At 44.4% G+C, this 24794-nt stretch overlaps 1 protein-coding gene across 1 annotated transcript; it reads right to left on the reverse strand.

Annotated features, from left to right (window-relative positions):
* Positions 1-3952: 3952 nt before the first annotated feature.
* Positions 3953-5372, reverse strand: LOC138853250 (uncharacterized). Its single transcript, XM_070088971.1, has 4 exons — positions 5337-5372; positions 4694-4850; positions 4399-4434; positions 3953-4247 (listed from the first exon to the last, which is right to left on the reverse strand). The coding sequence occupies exons 1-4, from the start codon at positions 5370-5372 to the stop codon at positions 4234-4236; spliced, it is 243 nt and encodes an 80-aa protein (XP_069945072.1). The 3' UTR covers positions 3953-4233.
* Between the last annotated feature and the right edge of the window lie 19422 nt (positions 5373-24794).

Below are 24794 nucleotides of genomic sequence, written 5' to 3' on the forward strand. Positions count from 1 at the left end.
GTTTCAATGAAGAGGAATAAATGGGATTAGGTTAGGGGTTTCAAATAGAGTTATAGCTAAAGAAGGAGTAGCAATAATGTTGAAGGATAAGCTATGGCATTAAAAGAGGGACTATAAATGTATTAATTCAAGGATTATGTGGAGTAAAATAAAGATTGGATGTGAAAAGTGGGTTATAGTAAGCGTGTATGCACCTGGAGAAGAGAGAAGTGTAGAGGAGAGAGACAGATTTTGGGAAATGTTGAGTGAATGCGTGGGGAGTTTTGAATCAAGTGTGAGAGTAATGGTTGTTGGGGATTTCAATGCTAAAGTGGGTAAAAATGTTATGGAGGGAGTAGTAGGTAAATTTGGGGTGCCAGGGGTAAATGTAAATGGAGAGCCTTTAATTGAGCTATGTGTAGAAAGAGATTTGGTAATAAGTAATACATATTTTATGAAAAAGAGGATAAATAAATATACAAGGTATGATGTAGCACGTAATGAAAGTAGTTTGTTAGATTATGTATTGGTGAATAAAAGGTTGATGGGTAGGCTCCAGGATGTACACGTTTATAGAGGGGCAACTGATATATCGGACCATTATTTAGTTGTAGCTACAGTTAGAGTAAGAGGTAGATGGGAAAAGAGGAAGGTGGCAACAACAAGTAAGAGGGAGGTGAAAGTGTATAAACTAAGGGAGGAGGAAGTTCGTGTGAGTTATAAGCGACTATTGGCAGAAAGGTACGTTAGTGCAAAGATGAGTAGTAGGGGGGGGGGGGTTGAAGAGGGTTGAAATAGTTTTAAAAATGCAGTATTAGAATGTGGGGCAGAAGTTTGTGGTTATAGGAGGGTGGGGGCAGGAGGAAAGAGGAGTGATTAGTGGAATGATAAGGTAAAGGGTGTGATAAAAGAGAAAAAGGTAGCTTATGAGAGGTTTTTACAAAGCAGAAGTGTTATAAGAAGAGCAGAGTATATGGAGAGTAAAAGAAAAGTGAAGAGAGTGGTGAGAGAGTGCAAAAGGAGAGCAGATGATAGAGTGGGAGAGGCACTGTCAAGAAATTTTAATGGAAATAAGAAAAAAATTTGGAGTTAAACAAGTTAAGAAAGCCTAGGGAAAGTATGGATTTGTCAGTTAAGACTCCCAATCCACACTTCTCCCTGGCGAGGATACTTGCCACCCCACACACTTCTCCTTGGCGTCCGTGGCGGGGATACTCCCAGTCCATACTTCTCCCTGGCGGGGATACTCGCCCACACACTTCTCAGGGGCGTTTGTGGCGGGGATACTCCCCACCCACCTACCAACTCTCCCCACCAGGGGAGTTAGTAGATGGGGAGAGGGAGGTATTAGGAAGATGGCGAGAATATTTTGAGGAACTTTTAAATGTTGAGGAAGAAAAAGAGGCGGTAATTTCATGCACTGGTCAGGGAGGTATACCATTTTTTAGGAGTGAAGAAGAGCAGAATGTAAGTGTGGGGGAGGTACGTGAGGCATTACGTAGAATGAAAGGGGGTAAAGCAGCTGGAACTGATGGGATCATGACAGAAATGTTAAAAGCAGTCGGGGATATAGTGTTGGAGTGGTTGGTACTTTTCTTTAATAAATGTATGAAAGAGGGGAAGGTACCTAGATATTGGCGGAGAGCATGTATAGTCCCTTTATATAAAGGGAAAGGGGACAAAAGAGATTGTAAAAATTATAGAGGAATAAGTTCACTGAGTATACCAGGAAAAGTGTATGGTATGGTTATAATTGAAAGAATTAGAGGTAAGACAAAATGTAGGATTGCGGATGAGCAAGGAGGTTTCAGAGTGGGTAGGGGATGAGTAGATCAAGTGTTTACATTGAAGCATATATGTGAACAGTATTTAGATAAAGGCAGGGAGGTTTTTATTGCATTTCTGGATTTAGAAAAGGCAATGTGGCAGATGTTGCAAGTATATGGAATAGGTGGCAAGTTACTAAATACTGTAAAGAGTTTTTATGAGGATAGTGAGGCTCAGGTTAGGGTGTGTAGAAGAGAGGGAGACTACTTCCCGGTAAAAGAAGGTCTTGGACAGGGATGTGTAATGTCACCATGGTTGTTTAATATAATTATAGATGGGGTTGTAAAAGAAGTAAATGCTAGGGTGTTCGGGAGAGGGGTGAGATTAAATTATGGGGAATCAAATTCAAAATGGGAATTGACACAGTTACTTTTTGCTGATGATACTGTGCTTATGGGAGATTCTAAAGAAAAATTGCAAAGGTTAGTGCATGAGTTTGGGAATGTGTGTAAAGGTAGAAAGTTGAAAGTGAACATAGAAAAGAGTAAGGTGATGAGGGTATCAAATGATTTAGATAAAGAAAAATTGGATATCAAATTGTTGAGGAGGAGGAGTATGGAAGAAGTGAATGTTTTCAGATACTTGGGAGTTGACGTGTCGGCGGATGGATTTATGAAGGATGAGGTTAATCATAGAAATGATGAGGGAAAAAGGTGAGTGGAGTCATAAAACGTTATCTATGGAGGCAAAGAAGGGAATATATGAAAGTATAGTAGTACCAACACTTTTATATGGATGTGAAGCTTGGGTGGTAAATGCAGCAGCGAGGAGACGGTTGGAGGCAGTGGAGATGTCCTGTTTAAGGGCAATGTGTGGTGTAAATATTATGCAGAAAATTCGGAGTGTGGAAATTAGGAGAAGGTGTGGAGTTAATAAAAGTATTAGTCAGAGGGCAGAAGAGGGGTTGTTGAGGTGGTTTGGTCATTTAGAGAGAATGGATCAAAGTAGAATGACATGGAAAGCATATAAATCTATAGGGGAAGGAAGGCGGGGTAGGGATAGTCCTCGAAAGGGTTGGAGAGAGGGGGTAAAGGAGGTTTTGTGGGCGAGGGGCTTGGACTTCCAGCAAGCGTGCGTGAGCGTGTTAGATAGGAGTGAATAAAGACGAATGGTACTTGGGACCTGACGATCTGTTGGAGTGTGAGCAGGGTAATATTTAGTGAAGGGATTCAGGGAAACCGGTTATTTTCATATAGTCGGACTTGAGTCCTGGAAATGGGAAGTACAATGCCTGCACACTAAAGGAGAGGTTCGGGATATTGGCAGTTTGGAGGGATATGTTGTGTATCTTTATACGTATATGCTTCTAAACTGTTGTATTCTGAGCGCCTCTGCAAAAACAGTGATAATGTGTGAGTGTGGTGAAAGTGTTGAATGATGATGAAAGTATTTTCTTTTGGGGATTTTTTTTCTTTTTTGGGTCACCCTGCCTCGGTGGGAGACGGCCGACTTGTTAAATATATATATATATATATATATATATATATATATATATATATATATATATATATATATATATATATATATATATATATATATATATATATATATATATATATATATATATATATATATATATATATATATATATATATATATATATATATATATATATATATGTATATATATATATATATATATATATATATATATATATATATATATATATATATATATATATATATATATATATATATATATATATATATATATATATATATACATACATAATGTCTTCAGGAAGAATTCTAAATATTTTTCATAGAAGGCATTTTATCCACTTATCCGAGGCTATGGGTTCCACAGTTTGTGTGTGTGTGTGTGTGTGTGTGTGTGTGTGTGTGTGTGTGTGTGTGTGTGTGTGTGTGTGTGTCTGTCTGTCTGTCTGTCTGTCTGTCTGTCTGTGTGTCGCTGTTTAACTGATGTACTGACGTTATAATATTAATGGTAAGTCACATAATTAAAGAATTTTTTAAAACAAATATTTAGACGACGTTTCGGTCTCTCTTAAACCATTATCTTGTTCCTTAATACGAGGCTTTTGATCTGTTAATTAATCTTCACTTTCAGATCAGATATTTTAAAATATTATACAAAAATTCAGTATATTTTGAAAATAATATTGTACAAGGATAGAAGTGCAGGGTATTTATTTTTTTTAAATATATCAAGACATATATTACATCAGAGTTTTAAGTAGGACTAAAATTTCGTTGGGAATTATGAAGTCAGGCGAAAATAATTCAACGTAATTGTTTCTGCTGAAGTTTTGGGAGGATGTTGAAGTCACAGGAATTATCAGCCTCTCAGTAGAAGAGTCGTAATAGTGGAAGGGTCATCACAGAAGAGGTCATCACAGAAGAGGTCGTCATCACAGAAGGGGTCGTCATCATTTTCAGAAGTTACGCAGCAGTAGGCGTGCTCACCTTACTTCCCAAAGCCTGAAACCATAAGAAATAATTTTAATTAAGATCAATTTTAAGTTGAGAAGGATCACGAGGTTTCAAAGGACATACAGCAAGACATTTCCGACAGGAAGACTATCAACACTGTTCGACACTTTTAACACTTTTAACAGTTAGCACAACTCACCGCCACCTCCGCCAAAACCGCCGCCGCCGCCGCCTGCTGTAAAACAAAAGAAATATAGTGAGTGAGATTCCACCTATTTGAGAGTGGACTCTCAAGGGAAGTCTAAACTTCTATCAAGATATATTATGCAAACCAAACGGGAAACACGCAGACACAACAATCCTTTACCGAACACCAGGTTTCTGTTATCCAGAGCTTTATTTGGGTGCTTGATAAACTTCTGACCGTAAAACGTGTCTATGAAAGGGCGAAAATGTCTGCATGTCTCTGACAGACACATATATATATATTTTACCACCTCCGCCTCCTCCGAAGCCTCCGCCTCCACCAAATCCTCCACCACTGCCACCAGGACGATTACCACCACCGTGATGACGACCACAGCAGGCAGCAGCGCTGGTGTAGGCAGCCATCACCACCACCATCACCACCACCAGGAGGGCGCTCCACTTCTGCAGGAGAATCATCTACAGTAATCCACTTCTACAGGAGACTCATCTTAAGCAATTTTGACTCGGGGTGGACTGTAAAGCCAGCGGGAGGAATCGTGGGAAGGTTTATTAAGCCCCCATGTATCCTGTCCATCACCAGTCAAGATCAAAATGCAAATGGCTTAGAAAATCGACAAGTTGAAGAATGAGACACTTGTCCAACATTTGTTGCATCGCTGTCTCATTCTTCATGTACACAGTTGTTATCTGGTGAATGAGTCGTACGACATTTGTCGCAACCACTAGACGACACGATGCCTCCGAAACATATGATGAGCAAATAAGAACCTCCTGATTTATACAAACAAAAAATGATCACCTACTATTGCCTTTGTAACTATACCTGTTAAAGCACCTAGGGCTACACATGTGACTCGACACGATATTGTTACACATGTGGCTCTACACCTATGGCATTAACCTCGCGAGTTAAGCCAGAGGACTCACCATGGTTGCAGAGAGAGAGAGAGACAACTGACTCATCAGCAGGAGATTCTCTCTTTATATACGAAGTCCTTCTCCAAGTTCGGCCTCCAAGGTACGGCCTCCAGTCATCTCGGCAAACCTCCCCAAGGCCTCGAGGAGCAGGTTCTCGAGTGATACCTGGAACTGTCACGACTTGTTCAGGCCTTCGTGAGACAACCTTCACGTGTATTTGTTCAGTTTTTGTTCGTTTGCACACAGTTCTTAATTTTTTGTACCATTTGTCTTGTAAAACTGGATCTTGTACGTAAATGTTTGTCTGGATTATCTTAAAATGAATTAGATTAGGCTACGATAGGTTAGTTAAGGTTATGTTCACTTTGAATACGTTGGGTAAGGCTAGATTAACAAAATATAGGGTAGATAAGAATAGGTAAGTTAGAACATGTTAAGTTAGGTCAATAAGGCTAGGCTAAGTTAGAACAGGTTAAGCTAGGTCAATAAAGCTAGGTTAAGTTAGAATATGCTAAAAATAAGTAAAGTTACAATACGTTACATTAGCTTAGCTTAGGCTAGGTGAGTTGAGATAGAGAGGGTTAAGATAAATTAGATTCTTAGGTTACATAAGGTTAGGATAGGCTAGATAATGCTAGGTTAAGTCAGAATACGTTAGGTTATTTCAAATAGGATAGGTTCAATTATATTAGATTAGATAAGGTTAGGTTAGGTTAGACCAGCTAAACCTAGACTAAAGGAACATAAGTAAAGCATTAGATCTAGCCACGATTAAAATTGTCTGTTTATTCACTTCCAAGATTTTTTATCGGGCTTGTTTCTTTCCACCTATAGTTTATGTTCCCTATCAGTAAAACGGGTACCTGGGTGTTAGTCGACTGGTGTGGGTCGCATCCTGGGACACTGACCTAATTTGCACGAAATGCTCAGCATAAGAAGGGACTTTCTATATAGTAGTATGTCACTGATGTCAGCTAGGCCTGTATACCTTGTACATGTACTGGTAGTAAATAAAGATATTATTATTATTATTATTATTATTATTATTATTATTATTATTATTATTATTATTATTATTATTATTATTATTATTAATAAAAGTATTAGTCAGAGGGCAGAAGAGGGGTTGTTGAGGTGGTTTGGTCATTTAGAGAGAATGGATCAAAGTATTAGTCAGAGGGCAGAAGAGGGGTTGTTGAGGTGGTTTGGTCATTTAGAGAGAATGGATCAAAGTAGAATGACATGGAAAGCATATAAATCTATAGGGGAAGGAAGGCGGGGTAGGGATAGTCCTCGAAAGGGTTGGAGAGAGGGGGTAAAGGAGGTTTTGTGGGCGAGGGGCTTGGACTTCCAGCAAGCGTGCGTGAGCGTGTTAGATAGGAGTGAATAAAGACGAATGGTACTTGGGACCTGACGATCTGTTGGAGTGTGAGCAGGGTAATATTTAGTGAAGGGATTCAAGGAAACTGGTTATTTTCATATAGTCGGACTTGAGTCCTGGAAATGGGAAGTACAATGCCTGCACTCTAAAGGAGAGGTTCGGGATATTGGCAGTTTGGAGGGATATGTTGTGTATCTTTATACGTATATGCTTCTAAACTGTTGTATTCTGAGCGCCTCTGCAAAAACAGTGATAATGTGTGAGTGAGGTGAAAGTGTTGAATGATGATGAAAGTATTTTCTTTTTGGGGATTTTCTTTCTTTTTTGGGTCACCCTGCCTCGGTGGGAGACTGCCAACTTGTTGAAATATATATATATATATATATATATATATATATATATATATATATATATATATATATATATATATATATATATATATATATATATATATATATATGTATATATATATATATATATATATATATATATATATATATATATATATATATATATATATATATATATGTATATATATATATAAATATATATGTCGTGCCGAATATGTAAAACTGGTCAATTAGCAAGAACTCATATAAAATTAAGTCCTTTCTAAAATTTTCTCTTATGCGTTTAAAGATATATTTTTTTCATTAATGTTAATGTAAAAATTTTTAATTTTGCACCAAAAGAATATTAGAAAACTTACCTAACCTTATTATAAGAAGAGCAATTTATTTTAGCCTAACCCAACTAAATATATTTTAGATTTGTTTACAATAATTTAATACTAAACACAGTGAAATATATTTATTTCGTTAGGTTCAGATTGATTTTGGCGAAATTACTGCATACACAAATTTTCACTTGTCCTATATGGCAAGATGAACGTTGCTATTTAAGCCAAGATCGCAAGTTCTCCCTATTCGGCACGACATATACATATATATATATATATATATATATATATATATATATATATATATATATATATATATATATATATATATATATATATATATATACAGGAAAGAGTAAGGTTATGAGGATAACAAAAAGATTAGGTGATGAAAGATTGAATATCAGATTGGAGGGAGAGAGTATGGAGGAGGTGAACGTATTCAGATATTTGGGAGTGGACGTGTCAGCAGATGGGTCTATGAAAGACGAGGTGAATCATAGAATTGATGAGGGAAAAAGAGTGAGTGGTGCACTTAGGAGTCTGTGGAGACAAAGAACTTTGTCCTTGGAGGCAAAGAGGGGAATGTATGAGAGTATAGTTTTACCAACGCTCTTATATGGGTGTGAAGCGTGGGTGATGAATGTTGCAGCGAGGAGAAGGCTGGAGGCAGTGGAGATGTCATGTCTGAGGGCAATGTGTGGTGTGAATATAATGCAGAGAATTCGTAGTTTGGAAGTTAGGAGGAGGTGCGGGATTACCAAAACTGTTGTCCAGAGGGCTGAGGAAGGGTTGTTGAGGTGGTTCGGACATGTAGAGAGAATGGAGCGAAACAGAATGACTTCAAGAGTGTATCAGTCTGTAGTGGAAGGAAGGCGGGGTAGGGGTCGGCCTAGGAAGGGTTGGAGGGAGGGGGTAAAGGAGGTTTTGTGTGCGAGGGGCTTGGACTTCCAGCAGGCATGCGTGAGCGTGTTTGATAGGAGTGAATGGAGACAAATGGTTTTTAATACTTGACGTGCTGTTGGAGTGTGAGCAAAGTAACATTTATGAAGGGATTCAGGGAAACCGGCAGGCCGGACTTGAGTCCTGGAGATGGGAAGTACAGTGCCTGCACTCTGAAGGAGGGGTGTTAATGTTGCAGTTTAAAAACTGTAGTGTAAAGCACCCTTCTGGCAAGACAGTGATGGAGTGAATGATGGTGAAAGTTTTTCTTTTTCGGGCCACCCTGCCTTGGTGGGAATCGGCCGGTGTGATATATATTATATATATATTATATATATATATATATTATATATATTACATATATATTATATATATATATATATATATATTATATATATATATATATATTATATATATATTATATATATATATATATATATATATATTCAGTTGCCACTTTAATAAATACACCTGTACACCTGCTCGTTAATGCAAATTTCTAATCAATCACATGGAAGCACCTCAATGCCTGACAACATGCAGACATGGTCAAGAGGTTCAGCTGTTGCTCAGACAAAACGTCAGAATGGGGAAGAAATGTGATCTAAGTGACTTTCACTGTTGAATGATTCTTGGTGCCTGAATAGGTGTGAGCATCTCACAAACTACTGATCTGGGATTTTCACGCACAACAGTCTAAAGTTTACAGAGAATGGTGTGAAAAACGAAAAAACATCCACTGAGTGGCAGTTCTGTGGGTAAAATCGCTTAGTTAATGAGAGAGGTCGGAAGAGAACGGTCAGTCTGATTCATGCTGACAGGAATGGATAGTGACTCTAATAATCACGCGTTACAGCACTGGTATGCAGATTAGCGTCTCTGAAAGCACAACACGTCGAACCTTGTAGGGGGTGAGTTTCATCAGCAAAATACTACACCGAGATTTATTCCTGTCAGCTAAGAACAGGCAACTGAAACATCAGTAGGCACTAGCTCACCAAACCTGGGCAGCTGAAGATTGGAAAAATTTCGCCTCCTCTGAGGAATCGTGATTTCTGTTGCGACACGTACAAAGTAGGGGTAAAAATTTGGCGCAAATCTTTCAGATGTGATGGAACTGGAGATTCACAGCATGAATGTACAGCCAACATATCTGCACCAACTACGTGATGCTATCATGTCAACATAGACCATGATTTCTAAGGAGTGCTTCCAGCACCTTGATGGATGCATGCCGCTAAGAATTCAGGTTGCTCGGTACTCGGCCTACCCACTACTAAGAAGTGTGTTCCAAATAAATTGCCGACAGTGAATGTCATATATAGGTAATCCCGAAATCCTTTACTCAGAGCTCATTGGTTGAGGGTTACTGTACCTCGGTCAATTAGGAATTACAGTGGTTCAGTCCACCAGGAATTACGGCACCTCTGCCCCACAGAATTACAATGCCTCGGTCCACCAGGAATTACAGTACCTCGTTCAACCAGGTATTACAGTTCCTTGGTCCACAGTCATTACAGTACCTCGGCCCAGCAGGTATTACAGTACCTCGATCAACAGTCATTACAGTGCCTCGGTCCACTAGGTATTACAGTTCCTCGGTCCACAGGTATTACAGTACCTCGGTCCACCACGTATTACAGTACCTTGGTACACTCGCAATGCAGTACCTCGAACCACCACATATTACAGTACCTCGGTCCACAGTCATTACAGTACCTCGGTCCACAGTCATTTTAGTACCTCGGTCCACCAGGTATTAGAGTACCTTGGTCCACAGTCATTACAGTACCTCGGTCCACAGTCATTATAGTACCTCGGTCCACCAAGAATTAGAGCACCTCGGTCCACAGTCATTACAGTACTTTGGTCCACAGTCATTATAGTACCTCGGTCCAGAGACATTACAGTACCTCGGTCCACAGTCATTACAGTACCTCGGTCCGCAGTCATTACAGTACCTCGGTCCACAGTCATTACAGTACCTCGGTCCACAGTCATTACAGTACTTCGGTATACAGGCATTACAGTACCTCGGTCCACCAGGTATTACAGTACCTCGGTATACAGGCATTACAGTACCTCGGTCCACAGTCATTACAATACCTCGGGTCTACAGTCTCTACAGTACCTCGGTACACAGTCATTACAGTACCTCAGTCCACAGTCATTACAGTACCTCGGTCCACCAGGTATTACAGTACCTCGGTCCACAGTCATTACAATGCCTCGGTCTACAGTCTCTACAGTACCTCGGTACACAGTCATTACAGTCCCTCGGTCCACAGTCATTACAGTGCCTCGGTCCACAGTCATTACAGTACCTCGGTCCACAGTCATTACAGTACTTCGGTCCACAGTCCTTACAGTACCTCGGTCCATCAGTTATTACAGTACCTCAGTCCACAGTCATTACAGTACCTCGGTCCACAGTCATTACAGTGCCTCGGTCCACAGTCATTACAGTACCTCGGTCCACAGTCATTACAGTACTTCGGTCCACAGTCCTTACAAGTACCTCTGTCCATCAGTTATTACAGTACCTCAGTCCACAGTCATTACAGTACCTCGGTCCACAGTCATTACAGTACCTCGGTCGCCCAGGTATTAGCGTATATAGGTCCACAGTCATTACGGTACCTTGGTCCACAGGCATTATAGTTCATCGGTCCACAGTCATTACAGTATCTCGGTCCACCAGGTATTAGAATATTTCGATCCACAAGCATTACAATACCTCCGTCCACCAGGAATTACAGTACCTCGGTACATAGTCATTACAGTTCCTCGGTCCACACTCATTACAGTACATCCGTCCACCAAGCATTACAGTACCTCGGTCCACTAGGTATTACAGTACCTCGGTCCACAGGTAATACAGTACCGCAATCCACAGTTATGGCAGTACCTCGGCCCACCAGGTATTACAGTACTTCGGTCTACAGGTATTACAATACCTCAGTCCATAGGTATTACAGTACCTCGGTCCACAGTCATTACAGTACCTCGGTCCATAGTCATTACAGTACCTCGGTCCACAGTCATTACAGTACCTCGGTCCACAGACATTACAGTACCTCGGTCCACAGTCATTACAGTACCTCGGTCCACAGTCATTACAGTACCTCGGTCCACAGGCACTACAGTACCTCGGTCCACAGTCATTACAGTACCTCGGTCCACAGTCATTATAGTACCTCGGTCCACAGGCATTACAGTACCTCGGTCCACAGTCATTACAGTAGCTCGGTCCACAGTCATTACAGTACCTCGGTCCACAGTCATTACAGTACCTCGGTCCACAGGCATTACAGTACCTCGGTCCACAGTCATTACAGTAGCTCGGTCCACAGACATTACAGTACCTCGGTCCACAGTCATTACAGTACCTCGTGTCCACAGTCATTACAGTACCTCGGTCCACAGGCATTACTGTACCTCGGTCCAGAGTCATTACAGTACCTCGGTCCACAGGCATTACTGTACCTCGGTCCACAGGCATTACAGTATCTCGGTCCACAGTCATTATAGTACCTCGGTCCACAAGCATTACTGTACCTCGGTCCACAGTCATTACAGTACATCGGTCCACAGTCATTACAGTACCTCGGTCCACAGTCATTACAGTACCTCGGTCCACAGTCATTACAGTACCTCGGTCCACAGGCATTACAGTACCTCGGTCCACAGGCATTACAGTACCTCGGTCCACAGTCATTACAGTACTTCGGTCCACAGACATTACAGTACCTCGGTCCACAGTCATTACAGTACCTCGGTCCACAGTCATTACAGTACCTCGGTCCACAGGCATTACAGTACCTCGGTCCACAGACATTACAGTACCTCAGTCCACAGTCATTACAGTACCTCGGTCCACAGGCATTACAGTATCTCGGTCCACAGTCATTACAGTACCTCGGTCCACAGTCATTACAGTACCTCGGTCCACAGGCATTACGGTACCTCGGTCCACAGTCATTACAGTACCTCGGTCAACAGACATTACAGTACCTCGGACAACAGGCATTACAGTACCTCGGTCCACAGTCATTACAGTACCTCCGTCCACAGTCATTACAGTACCTCGGTCCACAGTCATTACAGTACCTCGGTCCACAGTCATTACAGTACCTCGGTCCACAGGCATTACAGTACCTCGGTCCACAGTCATTACAGTACCTCGGTCCACAAGCATTACAGTACCTCGGTCCACAGTCATTAGAGTACCTCGGTCCACAGTCATTACAGTACCTCGGTCCACAGTCATTACAGTACCTCGGTCCACAGACATTACAGTACCTCGGTCCAGAGGCATTACAGTACCTCGGTCCACAGTCATTACAGTACCTCGGTCCACAGACATTACAGTACCTCGGTCCACAGGCACTACAGTACCTCGGTCCACAGTCATTACAGTACCTCGGTCCACAGACATTATAGTACCTCGGTCCACAGGCATTACAGTACCTCGGTCCACAGTCATTACAGTAGCTCGGTCCACAGTCATCACAGTACCTCGGTCCACAGTCATTACAGTACCTCGTGTCCACAGTCATTACAGTACCTCGATCCACAGGCATTACTGTACCTCGGTCGAGAGTCATTACAGTACCTCGGTCCACAGGCATTACTGTACCTCGGTCCACAGGCATTACAGTATCTCGGTCCACAGTCATTATAGTACCTCGGTCCACAAGCATTACTGTACCTCGGTCCACAGTCATTACAGTACATCGGTCCACAGTCATTACAGTACCTCGGTCCACAGTCATTACAGTACCTCGGTCCAGTCATTACAGTACCTCGGTCCACAGGCATTACAGTACCTCGGTCCACAGGCATTACAGTACCTCGGTCCACAGTCATTACAGTACTTCGGTCCACAGACATTACAGTACCTCGGTCCAGAGGCATTACAGTACCTCGGTCCACAGTCATTACAGTACCTCGGTCCACAGACATTACAGTACCTCGGTCCACAGGCACTACAGTACCTCGGTCCACAGTCATTACAGTACCTCGGTCCACAGTCATTATAGTACCTCGGTCCACAGGCATTACAGTACCTCGGTCCACAGTCATTACAGTAGCTCGGTCCACAGTCATTACAGTACCTCGGTCCACAGTCATTACAGTACCTCGTGTCCACAGTCATTACAGTACCTCGATCCACAGGCATTACTGTACCTCGGTCCAGAGTCATTACAGTACCTCGGTCCACAGGCATTACTGTACCTCGGTCCACAGGCATTACAGTATCTCGGTCCACAGTCATTATAGTACCTCGGTCCACAAGCATTACTGTACCTCGGTCCACAGTCATTACAGTACATCGGTCCACAGTCATTACAGTACCTCGGTCCACAGTCATTACAGTACCTCGGTCCACAGTCATTACAGTACCTCGGTCTACAGGCATTACAGTACCTCGGTCCACAGGCATTACAGTAACTCGGTCCACAGTCATTACAGTACCTCGGTCCACAGACATTACAGTACCTCGGTCCACAGTCATTACAGTACCTCGGTCCACAGTCATTACAGTACCTCTTTCCACAGGCATTACAGTACCTCGGTCCACAGTCATTACAGTACCTCAGTCCACAGTCATTACAGTACCTCGGTCCACAGGCATTACAGTATCTCGGTCCACAGTCATTACAGTACCTCGGTCCACAGGCATTACGGTACCTCGGTCCACAGTCATTACAGTACCTCGGTCAACAGACATTACAGTACCTCGGTCAACAGGCATTACAGTACTTCGGTCCAGAGTCATTACAGTACCTCCGTCCACAGTCATTACAGTACCTCGGTCCACAGTCATTACAGTACCTCGGTCCACAGTCATTACAGTACCTCGGTCCACAGGCATTACAGTACCTCGGTCCACAGTCATTACAGTACCTCGGTCCACAGTCATTACAGTACCTCGGTCCACAGGCATTACGGTACCTCGGTCCACAGTCATTACAGTACCTCGGTCAACAGACATTACAGAACCTCGGTCAACAGGCATTACAGTACCTCCGTCCACAGTCATTACAGTACCTTTGTCCACAGTCATTACAGTACCTCGGTCCACAGTCATTACAGTACCTCTGTCCACAGTCATTACAGTACCTCGGTCCACAGTCATTACAGTACCTCGGTCCACAGACATTACAGTACCTCGGTCCAGAGGCATTACAGTACCTCGGTCCACAGTCATTACAATACCTCGGTCCACAGTCATTGATGTACCTCGGTAAACAGTCATTACAGTACCTCGGTCCACAGACATTACAGTACCTCGGTCCAAAGGCATTACAGTACCTCGGTCCACAGGCATTACAGTACCTCGGTCCACAGGCATTACAGTACCTCGGCTCACAGGCATTAGAGTACCTCGGTCCACAGTCATTACAGTACCTCAGTCCACACACATTACAGTACCTCGGTCCACAGGCATTACAGTACCTCGGTCCACAGACATTACAGTTCCTCGGTCCACAGGCATTACTGTACCTCGGTCCAGAGTCATTACAGTACCTCGGTCCACAGGCATTACTGTACCTCGGTCCACAGGCATTACAGTATCTCAGTCCACAGGCATTACAGTATCTCAGTCCACAGTCATTACAGTTCCTCGGTCCACAGTCATTACTGTACCTCGGTCCTCTGTCATTACAGTACCTCGGTCCACAGTCATTACAGTTCCTCGGTCCACAGGCATTACAGTACCTCGGTTCACAGTCATTACAGTACCTCGGTCCACAGGCATTACAGTACCTCGGCCCACAGACATTACAGTACCTCGGTCCACAGCCATTACAGTACCTCGGTCCACAGTCATTATAGTACCTCGGTCCACAGTCATTACAGTACCTCGGTTCACAGTCATTACAGTACCTCGGTCCACAGTCATTACAATACCTCGGTCCACAGGCATTACAGTACCTCGGTCCACAGTCATTACAGTACCTCGGTCCACAGTCATTACAGTACATCGGTCCACAGTCATTACAGTACCTCGGTCCACAGTCATTACAGTACCTCGGTCCACAGTCATTACAGTACCTCGGTCCACAGGCATTACAGTACCTCGGTCCACAGGCATTACAGTACCTCGGTCCACAGTCATTACAGTACTTCGGTCCACAGACATTACAGTACCTCGGTCCACAGTCATTACAGTACCTCGGTCCACAGTCATTACAGTACCTCGGTCCACAGGCATTACAGTACCTCGGTCCACAGACATTACAGTACCTCAGTCAACAGTCATTACAGTACCTCGGTCCACAGGCATTACAGTATCTCGGTCCACAGTCATTACAGTACCTCGGTCCACAGTCATTACAGTACCTCGGTCCACAGGCATTACGGTACCTCGGTCCACAGTCATTACAGTACCTCGGTCAACAGACATTACAGTACCTCGGTCAACAGGCATTACAGTACCTCGGTCCACAGTCATTACAGTACCTCCGTCCACAGTCATTACAGTACCTCGGTCCACAGTCATTACAATACCTCGGTCCACAGTCATTACAGTACCTCGGTCCACAGGCATTACAGTACCTCGGTCCACAGTCATTACAGTACCTCGGTCCACAAGCATTACAGTACCTCGGTCCACAGTCATTACAGTACCTCGGTCCACAGTCATTACAGTACCTCGGTCCACAGTCATTACAGTACCTCGGTCCACAGACATTACAGTACCTCGGTCCAGAGGCATTACAGTACCTCGGTCCACAGTCATTACAGTACCTCGGTCCACAGACATTACAGTACCTCGGTCCACAGGCACTACAGTACCTCGGTCCACAGTCATTACAGTACCTCGGTCCACAGACATTATAGTACCTCGGTCCACAGGCATTACAGTACCTCGGTCCACAGTCATTACAGTAGCTCGGTCCACAGTCATTACAGTACCTCGGTCCACAGTCATTACAGTACCTCGTGTCCACAGTCATTACAGTACCTCGTGTCCACAGTCATTACAGTACCTCGATCCACAGGCATTACTGTACCTCGGTCGAGAGTCATTACAGTACCTCGGTCCACAGGCATTACTGTACCTCGGTCCACAGGCATTACAGTATCTCGGTCCACAGTCATTATAGTACCTCGGTCCACAAGCATTACTGTACCTCGGTCCACAGTCATTACAGTACATCGGTCCACAGTCATTACAGTACCTCGGTCCACAGTCATTACAGTACCTCGGTCCACAGTCATTACAGTACCTCGGTCCACAGGCATTACAGTACCTCGGTCCACAGGCATTACAGTACCTCGGTCCACAGTCATTACAGTACTTCGGTCCACAGACATTACAGTACCTCGGTCCAGAGGCATTACAGTACCTCGGTCCACAGTCATTACAGTAGCTCGGTCCACAGTCATTACAGTACCTCGGTCCACAGTCATTGCAGTACCTCGTGTCCACAGTCATTACAGTACCTCGATCCACAGGCATTACTGTACCTCGGTCCAGAGTCATTACAGTACCTCGGTCCACAGGCATTACTGTACCTCGGTCCACAGGCATTACAGTATCTCGGTCCACAGTCATTATAGTACCTCGGTAAACAAGCATTACTGTACCTCGGTCCACAGTCATTACAGTACATCGGTCCACAGTCATTACAGTACCTCGGTCCACAGTCATTACAGTACCTCGGTCCACAGTCATTACAGTACCTCGGTCCACAGGCATTACAGTACCTCGGTCCACAGGCATTACAGTACCTCGGTCCACAGTCATTACAGTACCTCGGTCCACAGACATTACAGTACCTCGGTCCACAGTCATTACAGTGCCTCGGTCCACAGTCATTACAGTACCTCTTTCCACAGGCATTACAGTACCTCGGTCCACAGTCATTACAGTACCTCAGTCCACAGTCATTACAGTACCTCGGTCCACAGGCATTACAGTATCTCGGTCCACAGTCATTACAGTACCTCGGTCCACAGGCATTACGGTACCTCGGTCCACAGTCATTACAGTACCTCGGTCAACAGACATTACAGTACCTCGGTCAACAGGCATTACAGTACCTCGGTCCAGAGTCATTACAGTACCTCCGTCCACAGTCATTACAGTACCTCGGTCCACAGTCATTACAGTACCTCGGTCCACAGTCATTACAGTACCTCGGTCCACAGGCATTACAGTACCTCGGTCCACAGTCATTACAGTACCTCGGTCCACAGTCATTACAGTACCTCGGTCCACAGGCATTACGGTACCTCGGTCCACAGTCATTACAGTACCTCGGTCAACAGACATTACAGTACCTCGGTCAACAGGCATTACAGTACCTCCGTCCACAGTCATTACAGTACCTTTGTCCACAGTCATTACAGTACCTCGGTCCACAGTCATTACAGTACCTCTGTCCACAGTCATTACAGTACCTCGGTCCACAGTCATTACAGTACCTCGGTCCACAGACATTACAGTACCTCGGTCCAGAGGCATTACAGTACCTCGGTCCACAGTCATTACAATACCTCGGTCCACAGTCATTGATGTACCTCGGTCCACAGTCATTACAGTACCTCGGTCCACAGACATTACAGTACCTCGGTCCAAAGGCATTACAGTACCTCGGTCCACAGGCATTACAGTACCTCGGTCCACAGGCATTACAGTACCTCGGCTCACAGGCATTAGAGTACCTCGGTCCACAGTCATTACAGTACCTCAGTCCACACACATTACAGTACCTCGGTCCACAGGCATTACAGTACCTCGGTCCACAGACATTACAGTTCCTCGGTCCACAGGCATTACTGTACCTCGGTCCAGAGTCATTACAGTACCTCGGTCCACAGGCATTACTGTACCTCGGTCCACAGGCATTACAGTATCTCAGTCCACAGGCATTGCAGTATCTCAGTCCACAGTCATTACAGTTCCTCGGTCCACAGTCATTACTGTACCTCGGTCCTCTGTCATTACAGTACCTCGGTCCACAGTCATTACAGTTCCTCGGTCCACAGGCATTACAGTACCTCGGTCCACAGTCATTACAGTACCTCGGTCCACAGGCATTACAGTACCTCGGCCCACAGACATTACAGTACCTCGGTCCACAGCCATTACAGTACCTCGGTCCACAGTCATTATAGTACCACGGTCCACAGTCATTACAGTACCTCGGTCCACAGTCATTACAGTACCTCGGTCCACAGTCATTACAATACCTCGGTCCACAGGCATTACAGTACCTCGGTCCACAGTCATTACAGTACCTCGGTCCACAGTCATTACAGTACCTCGGTCCACAGTCATTACAGTACCTCGGTCCACAGGCATTACAGTACCTCGGTCCACAGCCATTACAGTACCTCGGTCCACAGTCATTACAGTACCTCGGTCCACAGTCATTACAGTACCTCGGTCCACAGTCATTACAATACCTCGGTCCACAGGCATTACAATACCTCGGTCCACAGTCATTACAGTACCTCGGTCCACAGTCATTACAGTACCTCGGTCCACAGTCATTACAGTACCTCGGTCCACAGTCATTACAGTACCTCGGTCCACAGGCATTACAGTACCTCGGTCCACAGTCATTACAGTACCTCGGTCCACAGTCATTACAGTACCTCGGTCCACAGTCATTACAGTACCTCGGTCCACAGTCATTACAGTACCTCGGTCCACAGTCATTACAGTACCTCGGTCCACAGGCATTACAGTACCTCGGTCCACAGTCATTACAATACCTCGGTCCACAGGCATTACAATACCTCGGTCCACAGTCATTACAGTACCTCGGTCCACAGTCATTACAGTACCTCGGTCCACAGTCATTACAGTACCTCGGTCCACAGTCATTACAGTACCTCGGTCTACAGGCATTACAGTACCTCAGTCCACAGTCATTACAGTACCTCGGTCCACAGTCATTACAGTACCTCGGTCCACAGTCATTACAGTACCTCGGTGCACAGTCATTACAGTACCTCGGTCCACAGTCATTACAGTACCTCGGTCCACAGTCATTACAGTACCTCGGTCCACCACTGAAACTCAAAGTTCGCAGGGATATTTTAACGCCTGTTGAATGGAAAGAAATCTTGCTTGATCCAAGGAAGAAGAGAGTAGCTCCAATACCTAGGATCAAAAGCCCTTGACCAACCTCAAGTGTCTACCATAGTCTTGCCACCATCGGTCCCTCACTTCCTCTAATTTCTAACTCTCTCTTTCACATTTGCTTCTTCCTGTTCGCTTCCATTCAGATGTTTTTCTCTTCTCTCTGTGAGTCTATACTTCGCATTCACTCTCTTTGGGACCGGGGGGGGGGGCATGATGATGCTCAAGTGCTCTTGAGCAGAGGCATTGGATCTGTGCCTCATTCCTTATTCTGGGTCAAACCTCGCTGCTGTCTTACGTTTCCCCAGCGCCATCTGGCCCTTACGGATTTAGCTCTTACCCATGGAAAGGGTAAGAAAGTGTCTCTTATCTATAATATTTTTATAAATTTTCTTATTAGTTAGTAAATGTGTGTGTGTGTGTGTGTGTGTGTGTGTGTGTGTGTGTGTGTGTGTGTGTGTGTGTGTGTGTGTGTGTGTGTGTGTGTGTGTGTGTGTGTGTGTGTGTGTGTGTGTGTGTGTGTGTCTGTGTGTGTTTGTGTGTTTGTGTGTGTGTACTCACCTAGTTGTACTCACCTAGTTGAGGTTGCGGGGGTCGAGTCCGAGCTCCTGGCCCCGCCTCTTCACTGGTCGCCACTAGGTCACTCTCCCTGAACCGTGAGCTTTATCATACCTCTGCTTAAAGCTATGTATGGATCCTGCCTCCACTACATCGCTTCCCAAATTATTCCACTTCCTGACTACTCTGTGGCTGAAGAAATACTTCCTAGCATCCCTGTGATTCATCTGTGTCTTCAACTTCCAACTGTGTCCCCTTGTTGCTGTGTCCAATCTCTGGAACATCCTGTCTTTGTCCACCTGGTCAATTCCTCTCAGTATTTTGTATGTCGTTATCATGTCCCCCCTATCTCTCCTGTCCTCCAGTGTCGTCAGGTTGATTTCCCTTAACCTCTCCTCGTAGGACATACCTCTCAGCTCTGGGACTAGTCTTGTTGAAACCTTTGCACTTTCTCTAGTTTCTTTACGTGCTTGGCGAGGTGTGGGTTCCAAACTGGTGCCGCATACTCCAATATGGGCCTAACGTACACGGTGTACAGGGTCCTGAACGATTCCTTATTAAGATGTCGGAATGCTCTTCTGAGGTTTGCTAGGCACCCATATGCTGCAGCAGTTATTTGGTTGATGTGCGCTTCAGGAGATGTGCCTGGTGTTATACTCACCCCAAGATCTTTTTCCTTGAGTGAGGTTTGTAGTCTCTGGTCCCCTAGACTGTACTCCGTCTGCGGTCTTCTTTGCCCTTCCCCAATCTTCATGACTTTGCACTTGGTGGGATTGAACTCCAGGAGCCAATTGCTGGACCAGGTCTGCAGCCTGTCCAGATCCCTTTGTAGTTCTGCCTGGTCTTCGATCGAGTGAATTCTTCTCATCAACTTCACGTCATCTGTAAACAGGGACACCTCAGAGTCTATTCCTTCCGTCATGTCGTTCAAAAATACCAGAAACAGCATTGGTCCTAGGACTGACCCCTGTGGGACCTCGCTGGTCACAGGTGCCCGAGCTGACACCTCGCCACGTACCATGACTCGCTGCTGTCTTCCTGACAAGTATTCCCTGATCCATTGTAGTGCCTTCCCTGTTATCCCTGCTTGGTCCTCCAGTTTTTGCACCAATCTCTTGTGTGGAACTGTGTCAAACGCCTTCGTGCAGTCCAAGAATATGCAATCCACCCACCCCTCTCTCTTTTGTCTTACTGCTGTCACCATGTCATAGAACTCCAGTAGGTTTGTGACACAGGATTTCCCGTCCCTGAAACCATGTTGGCTGCTGTTGATGAGATCATTCCTTTCTAGGTGTTCCACCACTCTTCTCCTGATAATCTTCTCCATGATTTTGCATACTATACATGTCAGTGACACTGGTCTGTAGTTTAATGCCTCATGTCTGTCTCCTTTTTTAAAGATTGGGACTGCATTTGCTGTCTTCCTTGCCTCAGGCAATCTCCCTGTTTCGATAGATGTATTGAATATTGTTGTTAGGGGTACACATAGCGCCTCTGCTCCCTCTCTCAATACCTATGGGGAGATGTTATCTGGCCCCATTGCCTTTGAGGTATCTAGCTCACTCAGAAGCCTCTTCACTTCTTCCTCGGTTGTGTGCACTGTGTCCAGCACATGGTGGTGTGCCCCACCTCTCTGTCTTTCTGGAGCCCCTTCTGTCTCCTCTGTGAACACTTCTTTAAATCTTTTGTTGAGTTCCTCACATACTTCACGGTCATTTCTTGTTGTCTCTCCTCCTTCCTTCCTTAGCCTGATTACCTGGTCCTTGACTGTTGTTTTCCTCCTGATGTGGCTGTACAACAGTCATTTTCATATTGTCTTTGGGCCTCCCTTTTTATCTGTGCATATTCGTTTCTGGCTCTACGACTGCTCTCCTTATTCTCCTGGGTCCTTTGCCTTCTATATTTCTTCCATTCCCTAGCACACTTGGTTTTTGCCTCCCTGCACCTTTGGGTAAACCATGGGCTCATCCTGGCTTTTTCATTATTCCTGTTACCCTTGGGTACAAACCTCTCCTCAGCCTCCTTGCATTTTGTTGCTACATATTCCATCATCTCATTAACTGGCTTCCCTGCCAGTTCTCTGTCCCACTGAACCCCGTTCAGGAAGTTCCTCATTCCTGTGTAGTCCCCTTTCTTGTAGTTTGGCTTCATTCTTCCTGGCCTTCCTGCTTCTCCCTCCACTTGTAGCTCTACTGTGTATTCGAAGCTTAAAACCACATGGTCACTGGCCCCAAGGGGTCTTTCATATGTGATGTCCTCGATATCTGCACTACTCAACGTGAATACTAAGTCCAGCCTTGCTGGTTCATCCTCTCCTCTCTCTCTTGTAGTGTCCCTTACGTGTTGGTACATGAAGTTTTCCAGTACCACCTCCATCATCTTAGCCCTCCATGTATCTTGGCCCCATGCGGGTCCAAGTTCTCCCAATCGATCTCCTTGTGGTTAAAGTCACCCATGATCAGGAGCTTTGCTTTGCATGCATGAGCTCTTCTGGCCACTGTAGCCAGTGTGTCAACCATCGCTCTATTGATCTCGTCGTACTCTTGCCTTGGTCTCCTGCTGTTCTGTGGTGGATTATACATCACTGCTATTACCACCTTGGGACCTCCAGAGTGAAGCGTTCCCGCTATGTAATCACTTTCTTTTCTGCTGTCTCCTCTCTCCAGCTCATCAAAATTCCAGCGATTTTTGATCAGCAATGCCACTCCTCCATCCCCCCCTGTTCCCTCTGTCTTTCCTCAGGATTTGGTATCCCGTTGGAAAGATGGCATCTGTTATCATACCTGTAAGCTTGGTTTCTGTGAGAGCTATGATGTCCGGTGATGCCTCTTTGACTCTTTCATGCCACTCCTCCCACATATTTATTATTCCATCAGCGTTTGTGTACCATACCTTCAGTTTCCTTTCCAACACTGTGGTTTGGGGGGCCTGTGAGGGTGGGAGACCTGGTGGCATACTGTGGGATTCTATAGCTCGGTGTTGGGTGGAGGCTATGGGTATGGATTGTAGTGTGTGTTGGGATGGTGTGATAGGTTGTATGGTTCTGAGAATAGTTGTGTGTGTGCTTGCCCTTGCTGTTCTGTTCTGCTCTGACTGACCTCTGCTGGTTCCATCCTTGTCTCTTTTCCTAGCTCCTTTCTCTTTTTTGTCCTCTCACTCAGCTGCTGTCGTTCTGATTGTGTTCTGTCTTTGTCTAGGAACACCCTCTTGTACTCTTCCGAGTATTTCAATCGTGGTTTCTCTTGGAGGATCCTGTTCCGCACTGTTTCCATCCTGAGAATCAGCTTGATTGGTCGGTTTCTCCCCTTCGAGTACCCCCCTATTCTCTGAAAATTTACAATCTCGTCCATCTCTTCACCTATTTCCGTGATGATTTTCTCAATCTCCTTTCTTTCTTCCTGGTGCCCTTCACTGTGTGTCCTTTCCTTTCTCTCCTGAAGCCCATAGATAAACACTGATTTTGCCATTTCCTCCTCCCATTGCCTCACCCACTGTGACTCTGGATCCTGCCTGTATGTGGTCAGTTTCTCCCTTGACTTTTCCAGTGGCTCTTGATAGCATGGTTATGCCTCAGCATTCGACCTATCACCCTCTCCAGCTGCAACCAGCTGTTCTTCCCTTTCACTCCTTGGCTTTTTTTGGCAGGCTGATATGACCTTAGCATAATTCATAATTCCTTCCTGTTCTGCCTCGAGGCTTCATATGCTGTGTCTTCTCTGGTCACTGCCCTTGTAACTCGCTTCAGCCTATTTATCTCAACTTCTAGGACCCTTATCTTGGCTACTGCAGTTTCGACTTGTGCCTCCTAATTCTTTGTCTCCTTCTCCAACCTCTTTTCCAATTTCACAGAGAGCTCTTTCTCCAGTGTATGTGTGTGTGTGTGTGTGTGTGTGTGTGTGTGTGTGTGTGTGTGTGTGTGTGTGTGTGTGTGTGTGTGTGTGTCTGTGTCTGTGTGTATGTGCCTGTGTGTCTGTGTATGTGTATGTGTGTGTGTGTGTGTGTCTGTGTCTGTGTGTATGTGCCTGTGTGTCTGTGTGTGTGTCTGTGTAAAATATAGGTAGGTACCACCTCTGGAACTGGACTGGGGACCCTCATCCTCATAGAAAAGAATAAACTTACTTCAGGGGAAACTCAAGGTTCTCTCTAGAACTCTTTAAATATTTTCTTCTTCTACCACCCCCTATAATATTCTATATTCTCTGTGGACTTTATTTAAAGAATATATATATATATATATATATATATATATATATATATATATATATATATATATATATATATATATATATATATATATATATATATATATATATATATATATATATATATATATATATATATATATATATATATATATATATATATATATATATATATATATATATATATATATATATATATATATATATATATATATATATATATATATACAGAAGTAAATAACATTGTCGTCTCCAACACTGACAGTACAACGAGTATTTTGAGATCGACACCATGCCTAACCCTTCTAGGGTAGGGTAGGTGCCTGAGCCCGATCCTATAGCTTGTAAGACTGTCATTCCCATTAGTCCCCTTGGGGCGGGGATGGCAGACCAGAGAGGCCTAGCTTGTGGCTAGGCCTGGGGACAGATGGTCCCAAAGATGAGGAGGTACTTGTGCCTCCTCCCATGAGAGACTTAGGTCTCAGACACTCCCTAAAGAGGGAGCCAAGGCCGGGCCACCACTTGGAAAAGGCCCGGGCCGGGAGAATACCGGCTAATCTTTAATAATAATAATGAGTATTTTGAAAGAAATAACGAA

Source organism: Cherax quadricarinatus, chromosome 26 (assembly GCF_038502225.1).
Source record: "Cherax quadricarinatus isolate ZL_2023a chromosome 26, ASM3850222v1, whole genome shotgun sequence".
In the NCBI taxonomy this organism is placed as follows: Eukaryota; Metazoa; Arthropoda; class Malacostraca; order Decapoda; family Parastacidae; genus Cherax; species Cherax quadricarinatus.

Coding starts and splice junctions, on each gene's coding strand:
- LOC138853250 (XM_070088971.1), bottom strand. CDS start 5,372: ATGAGTCAGTTGTCTCTCTCTCTCTCTGCAACCATG. Junction 4,851..5,336: donor TCTCTCTCTCTGCAACCATG/GTGAGTCCTCTG, acceptor ATTCTCCTGCAG/AAGTGGAGCGCCCTCCTGGT. Junction 4,435..4,693: donor CTTCGGAGGAGGCGGAGGTG/GTAAAATATATA, acceptor TTTGTTTTACAG/CAGGCGGCGGCGGCGGCGGT.